The 14,172-nt window shown below is 41.9% G+C and overlaps 1 protein-coding gene across 1 annotated transcript; it reads left to right on the top strand.

Annotated features, from left to right (window-relative positions):
* The first annotated feature begins 3,116 nt into the window (after positions 1–3,116).
* On the top strand, positions 3,117–9,566 carry LOC121865943 (uncharacterized protein DDB_G0290685-like). Its single transcript, XM_042365511.1, has 3 exons — positions 3,117–3,142; positions 8,917–9,217; positions 9,264–9,566. Exons 1-3 carry the CDS (start codon positions 3,117–3,119, stop codon positions 9,564–9,566), a joined length of 630 nt encoding a protein of 209 aa, XP_042221445.1.
* Positions 9,567–14,172: the final 4,606 nt, after the last annotated feature.

Genomic DNA, 14,172 nt, shown 5'->3' on the forward strand with positions numbered 1-14,172 from the left:
ATAATAATAAACATAATAATAATAATAATAATAATAATAATAATAATAATAATAATAATAATAATAATAATAATAATAATAATAATAATAATCTTTGGTATAAATCTCACGTCTATTCTTTACCTCTCATGTTTATATACCGGGCCACTAAGGTAGGCTCACCCTAATGGCGTAATTAAGTTATATTCTAACGAGGATGTTCTTGTCATATTTTAATTAAGAGAGGTAATTAGGCTGTAGCTGGAGATCTTACGGGAGTTAATTTTGCTGGAAGTACACCTGGCAATACTAACATAAACTAGGCGTACAAGTTGACACATTTAGCGAGGCCCAAAAAAAAAATCAGGGGCACTATTTTTGGAAAGGTTCGAGAGGATAAATTTTAATGAACTGTTAAAGACTGGAGACTGGTTATAGTGAAGTGTTAAGGGCTGAAGACTGGTTATAGTGAACTGTTACGGACTGGAGACTGGTTATAATGAAGTGTTAAGGACTGAAGACTGGTTATAGTGAAGTGTTAAGGGCTGAAGACTGGTTATAGTGAACTGTTACGGACTGGAGACTGGTTATAGTGAAGTGTTAAGGGTTGAAGACTGGTTATAGTGAACTGCTGAAAATAGAATACACAGCACTTCAACACTATATTATGCAACACTATACATTATACAACACTATACACTATACCATATACAACGATATACATTATACAATACCTTACACTTTACACCATCCGTTATGTAACATTACACTATTTAACACTATATATATTATACAATACTCTCCACTATACAACACTATACACAAACCCCTGACACTATGCACACACATAATCACATAATGGATTGAAGGAAGCTGGACATAAGTACCTCTCATTATCCCCGTAAGATTATGCATATTTCAAGGTGTTTACAGTGTGGGTTTATAACCGCTCAAAGAAGACGAAAAAAAAAACCCCGCCTTCATTACGTTGCTGAGACTTGACTCAATTGGCACACATAATTACGTCCTTTATGTAGAGTTCAACAAGCGTCTCTTTGTCTGTCTTTGATCCGGGGAGCAACACGGGTTCACACGGTTCCTTGACGGTGATACGGGGAGAGTGTAAATAAGTCTACGTCATCGAGAGTCTTGAGACAGGTATAGTTACGAGCTAAAGGTGGGATAAGGATACAGGTAATATAATTATGCTGTGTTTCAGGTGAGTTTATTGTATTTACTCGCTATTTTCGTGAACGGTGGACCACTGGAGCAACACGAGGAAGAACTTTAAGAAATGGAAGGGAATGAAGGAAGGGAGACAGGGTTAAGACAACAATTACACAGGTACACTTAACTCACATTCTCACCTTAGCTAAGCAATATACAGTGGGATTCATCAACATATTTATTGATTCATAATGTTCCATACCAGTTCACTCTGTATTGTGTATATTAACTTGAGTCATTAGGTTTTATTACCGTCGCCACGTATGAGACACCTCCGCCGCCCCGTATGACAGATCTACATCACGTATGACACACTTCCGCCCCGAATGACACACCTCCGCCGCCCAGTATGACAGATCTTCATCACGTATGACACACTTCCGCCCCGAATGACACACCTCCTCCCCGTATGACACACCTCCGCCTCGTATGACACACCTCCGCCTCGTATGACACACCGCCCCGTATGACACACCTCCGCTTCGTATAACACTTCCACCTCGTATGACATTTCCGCCCAGTATGACATACCTCTATGATACAATGTAAAACTGAGAATCGACAAGACACAAGCAACTCTCTCTACATCAGTTACTCCAAACCCCAAAGAGCATTCCCAGCGCCTTACCAAGCCAGGAAACTCTTCCCTAAAGCCACTCTATAGTCTTTAAGCCACCACCTAATGCTTACTTCATCATATCATATCATATCACGAACAAATCTATCGTGACACTAAATTAAGAAGGATACAGTCAATCCTTTTTAGCTGAACTTGTTTTGTTAATTTAGGGTGTATTTAGAAATGAGTTAACGTTAAATGCATCTCTCAGCGACAGACACGAAACACCTGTTAGGGGTCACACTTACCTGACACAGTACTAACTGGTCGTCTTGTTTACCCCGTCGTCCGACGTACTGGCTGGATGTGTTCAAATACACAAGTTACAACAGTGTATTTGTGTTGCACATCTGACAACAGTGTACTCTTGAAATACACATGACAGCGGTGTTGTCTGATGCAAGTGACAAAGGTGGACTTTGAAAACACACACACACACACACACACACACACACGTCCTCAAATACACCCAGATAGAGGGAATACAAGCATACAAACACACGTCACTGAAAACATAGAATGACTTCAACACTTCTCTCTGTTATAGTTGTGAACAGATAGCATGAGTGGCACACTCATGCTATCTGGTAGACCCGTGACAACAAGTTACTAATTACAAAGACAAACACAAGGAACTTCTACGACTAACAAGACTCTCCCAGCAGCCCCTGGAGACTGTCCTGGTATTGACTGGAAATTGTCCGAGTAACCCTCAGAGACTACCCCGGCAACTCCTAGAGACTTTCCTAGCAGCCCCTGGGAACTGCCCCGGCCGCCCCGCGGGGCGTGCCTCTGTTAACAGGTACCGGGATGAAGACAGATTGGTTGAGACAGCAGCGGACTGTGGAGCTCCGCCACTCATGAAGATGAACCACGAAATATCACGAATTTTGGCTTGAGGGATTGTGTGGTGTGGGCGGGGAGGATGATGATGGTGGTGGGCGGGGCGGGAGAAGGTGGAAGGCGGGGATGGGGCGGGGAAGGGCGGGGAGAGTGGTGGTGGTGGTGGTGAGCAGTGTGGGTGTTTGCTGTTTTAGGTAATAGTGGTGCACCTCACAACCTCGTCCTAACCTACACCCCCTTTACTCGTTACTCGTTATTCATCAAGAAGAATAATTAAGGCACCCGAGATATTGTGAAGCTGTGGGAAGGATAAAAAAGAAGCATCTAGTAGAGTCTCCCCTCCACGCAGTTCTTTTTTTCTATTGTTACTTATTCTTCACTCCCCAGGATTAAAGTAAGTAAAGTATCGTCATTTTCCATTTATCTTTTCGCAGTTCCTAGTAAAATAATGCCTTTTGACACTGGCCTCGTCAGGTAAGAACATCGACAATATCAGGTCCGTCTTTTACAATCTAGGTATTTAGGACTTTTAAATACAGTAATTACTTGCCCTCGACTCAACTCTTCACCACTAAGCTACCTCTCTGCTGCTCCTTCATGAGTACCTCGTTAGGACTGGATTATGATGGTCGAGTCACCATAATCAGTCACATTCCACTTATAAACTACAATTGTTTGATCGTCTGGAGGTAATTAGCGGGTAGGTCACAAACCAAGAAATATCACCATGAATTAACCTCCCCTTTAGTACAGTGACTTAGTATCCTTGAATGTAATATCTCATCGTACTCAAGAGAACTGATTGTTGAAATTAACGTAGCCTCATCTTCTCACTGTAGCCTCTGTGTGGACAAGCATAAATCACCCGGGAAACTCTGCCGCTTAACCGTAAACAAAAAAACAACGAGACTTTTTGGAGTTGTGAATAATTTATGGATACGTAAGATGCTGTTGAGTTATCAGGGTAAGTTGAACCATTACCGCACACCACGTATTGTTCTCCTCGTGTAAGTGTAAATGTATGTATTTCTGCTAACCTAAATCTCTACACGTTCCTTGTTTCTTTCCTCGCTATGTTTACCTTCCACCTCCTGCTTATCGAGGTAGGCAACACACAAACACTGCCTTTGTAAAATTAGGATTCCACCACGAGCGAAGGGCTGGTCGAGGGAGAGTAAAAGAAGGGTGATGGAGAGGAAGGGCGAGAAGAAGGGAGACATGAAGAAATTTATAGAGGGAGAAGTATAAAGGAGAGAGGAAGGGAGTGAGGTAGTGAGAAAGGGAGGGAGAAATGGAAGGGAGAGGAGGAAGAAAAGTAGATAGAAGAAAAACAAGGAAGAAGGGGAGGGAGAAAGGGAGAGGGAATCGGAGAGAGGGATGGATAAAGGGAGAGAAGGAGTGAGAGAGGGAGGTTTAAACGGAGAGAAGGAGGGAGATAAGGAAAAGACTAGGGAGAAATGGAGGGAGAGGAAAGGGCGGAGGGAGGAAGGGAGAGATGATGGTGTGTCAGGAATAAACAAGGAAAGGTTATAATCGATAAATGTGGAACAGAAGGGAGAGGGGTAAAGGAAGGAGAGTGGGGAGAGAGATACAGGGGTGAGAGGGGTGGTATGAGCCCTACTTACAATATAGAAGGGAGGGAACAAACAGAGAGAGAGAGAGAGAGAGAGAGAGAGAGAGAGAGAGAGGAATAAATGAAGGTGTAGAGGGAAAGTGAGGAGCAGGAAGGGATAATAGGAGACGAATGAATCATCATCATCATCATCATTATCATCATCATCATCATCATCATCATCATCATCATCATCATCATCATTATCATCATCATCATCATCATCATCATCATCATCATCAGCATCATTATTACTATTATCATTACAAATACTATTATCATTAATCCCAAAACTATCTTACAATGTCATCGTATCAACAAACTATAAATGACAAAATAACATGAAACACGAATGACCAAGAACCGCCTCAGTCAGATCAGAAACGGCAGGCAGTAAATTAGTACATTTTTCAATTATTTTCTTCTAAAAAAACAACGATAAAGCGACAAACAAGAGGATAATTTCTGGCACACAGTCGAATCCCAGTTGAGTCTCGACGTGAGGGAAATTTGCATGATTTTCAAGTTGTATTCGAAAAAATGCAAATTGCTTCAATTCGGTTCCTCACATAATGGCCATTTAATCTCGTTTCTTCTCTTTTCCCTCCACCAATCCTTATCTAACCTTTTTCTCTATTTCTCTTCGTCGTTCTTCTTGCCGTCATTCTCGCTCATATTCTCATACAATCGCCCCTTGAATTCTTCCCTGTTTATTGTGTTGTTGCAAGTGTGTATTAGAGGGCTAGACCAGTTTAAAACCAAACCATAATAATAATAATAATAATAATAATAATAATAATAATAATAATAATAATAATAATAACAATAACAATAATAATAATAATAATAATAATAATAATAATAATAATAATAATAATAATAATAATAATAATAATAATAATAATAAAGTTAAGAATCTGCCAGCTTATTAATAATACTGTATCTTTAAAGTCCATTTTGGAAGAGGTGGCTTGAGGCCGAGCGATATTAAGCAAGTGTTACCAAGAGCTGGTCTGGCCTGGGGGGGGGGCAATCAGGAGTCGGGGTTGCAATCAGGAGTTTAGTGTGTGAGTGGGCCTGGCCGGGGAGTGCAGGCCTGGCCGGGGAGTGCAGGCCTGGCCGGAGGGAGTGCAGGCCTGGCCAGGGAGTGCAGGCCTGGCCAGGCCTGGGGGAGTGCAGGCCTGGCCGAGGCCTGGCCGGGGAGTGCAGGCCTGGCCGGGCGAGTGCAGGCCTGGCCGGGAGTGCAGGCCTGGCCGGAGGTGAGGAGGGCCTGCTGCCCTGGCCGGGGAGTGCAGGCCTGGCCAGGAGTGCAGGCCTGGCAGAGGTGAGCGGGCCTGGCAGGAGGTGAGCGGGCCTGGCCAGGGGAGTGCAGGCCTGGCCGGAGGTGAGTGGGCCTGGCAGGAGGTAAGCGGGCCTGGCCGGGGGAGTGCAGGCCTGGCCGGGGGAGTGCAGGCCTGGCCGGGGGAGTGCAGGCCTGGCCGGAGGTGAGCGGGCCTGGCCGGGGGAGTGCAAGCCTGGCCGGGGGAGTGCAGGCCTGGCCGGGGGAGTGCAGGCCTGGCCGGGGGAGTGCAGGCCTGGCCGGAGGTGAGTGGGCCTGGCAGGAGGTAAGCGGGCCTGGCCGGGGGAGTGCAGGCCTGGCCGGGGGAGTGCAGGCCTGGCCGGGGGTTGAGCCGGCCTGGCCGGAGGTGAGCGGGCTGGGATTGAGGTAGAAAACAAAAAATTCAGTACGCGAGTGAATCATTTACACCGGAGAGCCGTTCGTGAGGCTTTACAATGATAAATAGTAATTCTTTCTCTCCCCTGTTTCGAAATGTTTGAATGATATACAGTATATTTTTAACTCTGTGGGTTATTTATTTTGCTATGGTCATATTCCATCTACAATTGAAAAAAATATATATAATTGATGAGAGAAACAAGACCTTCCTGCTAATATTAATTAGTTAATTAAAATTTGTAATGGAAATATTTTCCTATAGTTCATGGCTCATATTTATATATATGTATACAGTATGTATGAAAGCTTGCATGAATATATGTAAGCATGCAAATGTATCTAGAACGTATGGATGTACGGAGCGCACACACACACACACACACACACACACACACACACACACACACACACACATATACATATACCGGTTTCATGCATGTACTCCCCAGAAACAATGTACTGTACAGTAGGTTAGTATCTTTATGTGTAGATAGATGTGTAAGACGTGTTGTTATAACCATGTGTGTTCTCAGGAGTGAGGTGAGGATCTACAGTGTGACGCCGCCTCACCCTTCCTGATGATGACCTAATGACCACCTGTTTAGAACACCTCCTTCCCTCTTCCTCTCTAATTACCTCTCTACTCCTCCTCCTCCTCTTCTGCCTTCCCCACTTCTCTTTCTCACAAACTTCCTCACTCAAATTCTTCTTCTTCCTTTCCTTCTCATTTCTTCCTTGTTCCTGTTGCCCTCTTTCGTCATTACCCATCTCTCTCCTCCCACTCACTGTTTATTTCTTTATCTCTCTCTTCCCTCCTCTTTCTTCCCACTCATCCAACACCTCCAGCTTGACCGTCATCATCAAGAGTGTGAGGGGAGACTAGAGGATTTTATTTATCCTCCTTATCCATTACTTCCTGAATCAATAACTACTTCCTGCATTATCCACTACTCCCTGCATCATCCACTACTCCTTGCATCATCCACTACTCCCTGCATCATCCACTACTCCCTGCATCGTCTAGAGCACCCTGTCATCCACTCAAGGACTTCGCCCCCTGGACTCAGAGCTGCCACCGCCAGGAGGTGAAATATACAACTGAGGCACAGGAAAAAACGTCACCCCTTTAAAATGTTTATGTTCACTGAAAGCAAGACATGCCAGCTCAATATAAACATGTTGCTGCCTCCTGGATGTTTAAATTTTTCCCCTGCTAACATTTCATATTCCCAGCAGATACAGCTAGATGCTCTCTTGTCGAATTTATAAATATTTTGTGAGTACATTAGTTATGAACTGTTGGCGTAGTGTACCACCTACTGGAGGCTACTGTTTACATTTAATCTCAAGGAGGCTCTCAAGGCCTTAACAAGACTCCAGTAGATTCTTACGGTCTTGAAAAACTGGTGGAAAGTAGCAGCATATGTAAACAGAGTCGTTTTATCTTGAGTGTAAAGAAGGGGGGCAGAATGTAAGAGGATATCTATATGTAATGATGTTAGTGGCGGTAAATATTGTACAGCAACGAGAGACCATATACTGTGTACAAGGAGCATCACGTATATTATTATTATTATTATTATTATTATTATTATTATTATTATTATTATTATTATCATCAATCTCGTTTCTCTTAATACACGGCTGAAGTATACCTCTGTAGCTATCACCTGTTAGTTCTGTCATCCTGTCATGCACACCTCCCCTAGACCAACACAAAACTCCAAAATACTAAGAGAATTATAGATTGCATTTCACATATTCATTTACATTTCAAAAGCTAAATAAACTGGTCCTACATAAAAGTTTATTCTGCCGTTACCTGCTGTTACATATTAATAAAATAAATATGTATCACATGTTACATATTTATATATCAGAAAAGATGATATTTGTGTATGAATTTCTTATGTATTTCTGCCACACGATATCGTTAAATATTCTCAAATCTACATAATACAAAATTACATACCTAAATATTTGCCATGTTACATATTACTGCACTAACACATAACATATCGAACTTAAAGCAAACACAAACTACATATCACAGACCTCTCTAGCATCACATATTAAAAATGTATGCACTACTTACAAGAAAAGACTAGATTACACGGTTACAGCACTACTGTACTGTATTACTGTACTAACTTTATATATATCAAACGTTAAGTAAACAGCTACTACACACAATAGACCTCGCTACAGTCACGATATAAAGTCAAAGAAAATTTTAATTAAACTCCCAGAGTACAAATATCAATGAATACTTTACTTACTACACCCAAGGGATGTGTTTCAGGAATTATAGCGTAACTTATTAATTAAAGGCGAACCTCAGTGTAGAATTTTAATGAGTCCACCCCCCCACACACACACACACGCACACACACACACACACACACACACACACACACACACACACACACACACACACACACACACACACGCGCACACACACACACACACACACACACCCAATTTACATTTTCGATATAGCATTACGTAACCAAGCGGGAGACCAAGGGGTGTGTGTGTGTGTGTGGAGGATTGAGAGAGAGAGAGAGAGAGAGAGAGAGAGAGAAGGTAATGTTTGTCAGCCTGTGTTTGTGTGCTGTTCATTTTCCCCTTGCATGTGTGCGTGTGTATGTGTGTCCGTGTATGTATGAGATAGCTAGTGTATGTGTTTTTTTGTCTTCCGTGTTTGACTTTGTATGTAATTAGTATGCGCTTTTGTATATGTGTACTGTATGTATGCATGCGTATGTGCATATATGCAATAATGTGTGTGTGTGTGTGTGTGTGTGTGTGTGTGTGTGTGTGTGTGTGTGTGTGTGTGTGTGTGTGTGTGGACTTAGGCAAAATCGAGGAGTTAGGCAGCAGTGAGGACTCAGTCAACAGTGAGGACTCAGTCAACAGCGAGGACTCAGTCAACAGTGAGGACTCAGGCAACAATGAGGACTCAGTCAACAGTGAGGACTCAGTCAACAGTGAGGACTCAGGCAACAGTGAGGACTCAGTCAACAGTGAGGACTCAGGCAACAGTGAGGACTTAGTCAACAGTGAGGACTCAGTCAACAGTGAGGACTCAGGCAACAGTGAGGACTTAGTCAACAGTGAGGACTCAGTCAACAGTGAGGACTCAGGCAACAGTGAGGACTCAGGCAACAGTGAGGACTCAGGCAACAGTGAGGACTCAGGCAACAGTGAGGACTCAACAGTGAGACTCAGGCAACAGTGAGAATCAGTCAACAGTGAGGACTCAGGCAGTCAACAGTGAGGACTCAGGCAACAGTGAGGAATCAGTCAACAGTGAAGAATCAGTCAACAGTGAGGACTCAGTCAACAGTGAGGACTCAGGCAACAGTGAGGACTCAGTCAACAGTGAGGACTCAGGCAACAGTGAGGACTCAGTCAACAGTGAGGAATCAGTCAACAGTAAGGAATCAGTCAACAGTGAGGACTCAGTCAACAGTGAGGACTCGGTCAACAGTGAGGACTCAGGCAACAGTGAGGACTCGTGCAGCAGCGTCCAAGAAGCACAACTTTTACACCTTACTGGTTATTGATCAACACGTGTACATAAACAATGAGACCAAAATTTCTCTGTAATTTGAATAACACCAGATATAGGAAATCGATATGTGTGTGTGTGTGTGTGTGTGTGTGTGTGTGTGTGTGTGTGTGTGTGTGTGTGTGTGTGTGTGTGTGTGTGTGTGTGTGTGTGTGTGTGTGTGTGTGACTTTCTCCACCTTATTTAATTTGTCTTTTTTTCCTCTATCTCTTGTTCTGATTCCTTTTTTTTTCCATTGCTCTTATTATCTTTGTCTGTCTGTTTCTCTCATTTTTCCAGCTCTTGTTCCATCTCGTTTTTCCTCCTCGCTAATCCCCGCCTTGTTATCTACAGTGTCTCCTTTCTCTCTCTCTCTCTCTCTCTCTCACGCGTCTCTAAGTTTGATTTACGCAGTGGTTGTATTTGATTAGGGATCGTTGGGTTAGTTTAGTGTTGGTTAGATTAGGTGAGATTAAGTTAGGGTAAACTAAGTTAGCTTAGATTAAATTTAGAATTTTTTTTATTAATGAAAAGCACACACACACACACACACACACAAGCACACACACACACACACCTGTCCTTTTCTCCATCCAAACAGTCACCATACCTGTCCTTCTCTCCGTTCCAACAATCACCACTTCTGTCCTTCCCTCCGTCGCAATAATCACTTTTGCTAATGTTTCCACAAATTCACTTTGTCAGCCCAGCACAGCGGGCCTCCCCCACACACGCCAGAGCTCCGTATAGTAAATATTAATGATTGGCGTTGTTTGGAAATCGGTGTTGGAGGGTTCATTCACCAAGCTGGACAGGGGATCGTTCAGATTTGTGAAGGGGGAAGAGGGAGGCGAGGCAGGGAAGCGAGGCAGGGAGGGAAGCCAGGGAGGGAGAGAGAGGCTGGAAGAAAAGTCAGGGTGGAATGGCGATGGAAGGGGGAAGAGAAGGGGCAGGTAGGGAAAGGGAGGCAGGGAGGAGGAGGGAGACAGCGACGGGGAGGGAGGCAAGGAGGGGGAAAGGAGACAGGATATGAGAGGGAAGGCATAGAGGAGAAAGATATATAATGAGGGGGAGAAAATGAAGGGAAGGGAAGTAAGGGGATGGGGAGATTCTGACGGGAGGGAGGGAAGAGGAAAACAGGGAGGGGAAGGAAAGCCAGGGTAGGGATTTAACTTCAGTGTGGTTCAGACTAAAAGCATAAAAACTCCCGAGAGAAGCGACTAGGGAGAGTGAATCATGAACATGTCCAAAACCCTCTGGAACTTTTGGGGAATAACAAGTTGGAGTCTGTTTAATTTATCTTGTGTGGGTTTTCTGTTTTTCGAGGGACGGTGTACCCTCTCCCCTCCTCCCCTCCCCGCTCACCTGATAATCCCCTTCCTTAAACAGGTAATAAGATCAGGAAGGCACAATGTCCTCCTGTCGCCTAGTTGGTGATGCTTCCTGAGGTGTGTAGTTTTGTGTTAGTATTTCACATATTACTGGAGGTAAGTAGTTCTTTATAAGCAAGCAATATGTCACATTACATAACGAGTCATTAATTCATTTGGTAAAGGTGGAGGAAACGGTAATCATCAGAAGGAACTTATGGAATTGGGCCAAACTTACCAGAGATGTTTGTTCCATGACACAAAATAGGAAAATCGATACGACAATGCACAGAACCTAACCTAACCTAACCTAATCGAGGAACAGAAGGAACTAACTTTAATACTGAGGTCGCGAGTAACACTGAAACAAATAATGTCGGTTGAATGTCACTCCCAACCCGCATTTTAGACACTTGTGCGTCCTTCCAGTAAGTCCAGGCTCACATATTACGACAGTTTGAGATAACTTATGGATTTACCAGTAGACGAGGCCATAATTGCCTACATAAAACATAAGAGGCAAAGCGTCTCCTCCAGGAAGAACAATAACAATGGTAAAATACAGTTGACTTCAAATCCAATGCTACTCCAAATTCAAACGTAAGGTATTCAAAACCCCATTATGGAATTCAATCTTAACCATATGATTCTTATCCTACATACGTAGAAGAGGGTTGGAAACCTTTTGCGCAGTAAGGACAAAATAATAAAGGATTTGCACACACATCAACTCTAAACATATGAGACTGAATCCTCAAAAAACAAAAACAATAAGTTATTAATAAGGGAATAAAACATCCGATCAGATCCTCCATCGTTTCTTTTACATGTTGACAAATACAGGACTTACTACTTTATATCTGTAGCCGCCATATTTATAGTAAATCGTTTATTTCTTCGCCTATAAAGCACGTTAATATGTTAAATTACTGCCATATGATCAGTGTTCGCCAGTTTTTTACCTCTTAATTTCCCTCTTCTCTCATGCCCTCCCCACTAACAACTAATTAATGTTCGAGGGGCGGAGGAAAACGAAAAAAAAAACATTATAGGAAAAATTTGTTATATCGTTTTTATTACTTACTATCATCCAAACATATATGGAAAAAATTAACCAGTTCTCAAGACTTGTGGTGAAAACTGTCTCCTCTATTATTACCGTTCACTTTAATAACAACTATTGTTTACCTGTTTTCTTATTATCGATAAATATTAGTTTTGTTACTGATTCTATTTTCTATGTTCCTGTTTAGACATGCAAGATTTTTTATAAATAAAAAAAAATAGTATTTTTATTATAATTTTAACATTAGCAATGAATGCATTTTTATTATTAACATTAAAACTAACGCTATGAATAGTACTATGATTGCTAATATCATTATTATCAGTTATTATTATTATTATCATTATTATTATTATTAAAATCATATGGTTGAATTATTTCTACGATTATTATAAACACCATTAATACCACTATAACCGTTAACGTTATTAATAAACCACATGGCTTAAAATGTTCGTCATTATTGTTACTCAATTAATTTCATCGTGAAGCAATGAGCGTCTAAAGGGATTACGACCCTCTCCCTGCCATACTTTTATCAGTGGATTTTTAAAACACGGAAACAGGAGAGAAAAATACGCAATTAGGATCAGCATCATTAAGAGGGGCGATAGGGAAGTGGGGCAATCAAGGAGAAAACGGGGAGGAGAAATAATAGCAGAGAAAGATTAGAGTTCCGGAAATAGAGAGGGAGGGAGAGAGGGAGACATACCCAGGCGCGCGCTGCCTCGTCGCCCCTGGCCATTATCTCCAGTGGTCAATTAAGGAATCACCCGCTTTAAGGCTTTTAATTAAGACACGGGGAGATGTGAGGCAGCTCCTGCTCGGGGACGGAGGTAAAACACGATAGAGAGATGAAGATGGAGAGGAAATAGGGAGGAGAACGGAGAGAAAAGCGTAAGAGATAAAAAGAGAATTGGTATTACAGAATGATTCCTTATTAGTCTCCTTAGCTTAATTTAACCTTGACTAAATGGACCAAACTTATACTATCGTCAGTTTATTTAACCTAACCTAAGGTAACCTAACGTAATGTAACCTAGCTTAATCTAATTTAACCTGACTTAACTTGACTTATTTTAACCTAACCTAACCTAACCTAACGTAATGTAACCTAGCTTAATCTAATTTAACCTGACTTAAATTGACTTATTTTAACCTAACCTTACCTAATCTAACCTGACCTAATTTCTTAACCTAACTTAACTACTCATAAGTTAACCCTAAAACGTAACTTAACCTAACCTAACCTAGCTGCTGAGTGAAAGACGCTACCATTCTTATCTATGAACATTTTCTCTGCCTTAAGCCTCTTCACTGTTCACACTCATTGTCTAAGAACGTTTCCAATCTTCATTAAATCTTTCACCCCAGTGGCTAGTCTTTAACCTGGGCCCTTTTCTTATGCCGTGGGATCTAGTAGAGAGAGAGAGAGAGAGAGAGAGAGAGAGCTTGATGTCACCCCCTCACCTCTCACTCATAAAGAGGTTGTCATCCATCACTAAACGGGGGAGGTCATCCAGGAAGGTCGCTCGTTAATTAAGGGAGACGGAGACCGACGAGGGAGATAATAAACGATAAAGAGGAGTCAAGGTTGATGGAGATAAAGAAGAGAGATGGATCACAAGGGAGAATTAATATAAAGACAAGAAAATGTGGTTAAGATAGAATGTTATAAGGTAGATAATAAAGTGAAAAGAGATTAATAACAAAATGTAGAATGAGAAAGAGAGAGATAAGAAAGAGAATCACATTTAATATAAAGATTCGAATCCAGTACTGATCCTTGATAGTAAAGGGTTCAAATCCCAATACAGGAGGATACGTATCACTTACTTCCAAAGATGACGTCGTGAGGTAAACAACATCATTTTTTTAGTTCACGAGTTCGTCATCCAGCCAGGTTAATAACGAAACCTGAGAAAATAACAGCAATATTTTACTTAATTTATGGGAGTGTTTGTCACGTGTAGAATTGAAATAAATAAAAACATGGTTAATGACACTTAATGAATCTGGCCACTGCAACAATTGAAGTCTAATATAAAAACAAATGAAAGATTAAACGCCCTTTAGTCAATGCAACAAGTTGATGTATTAAAAACAACAACAAAATACAACGTCCCTGATAATTGTCTCCTCCAAGGCACGGACCTCAGCTGTGACGACCCAACACTGTTCTCCTG

Source organism: Homarus americanus, unplaced genomic scaffold (genome assembly GCF_018991925.1).
Source record: "Homarus americanus isolate GMGI-L3 unplaced genomic scaffold, GMGI_Hamer_2.0 scaffold2937, whole genome shotgun sequence".
Taxonomy (NCBI): Eukaryota; Metazoa; Arthropoda; class Malacostraca; order Decapoda; family Nephropidae; genus Homarus; species Homarus americanus.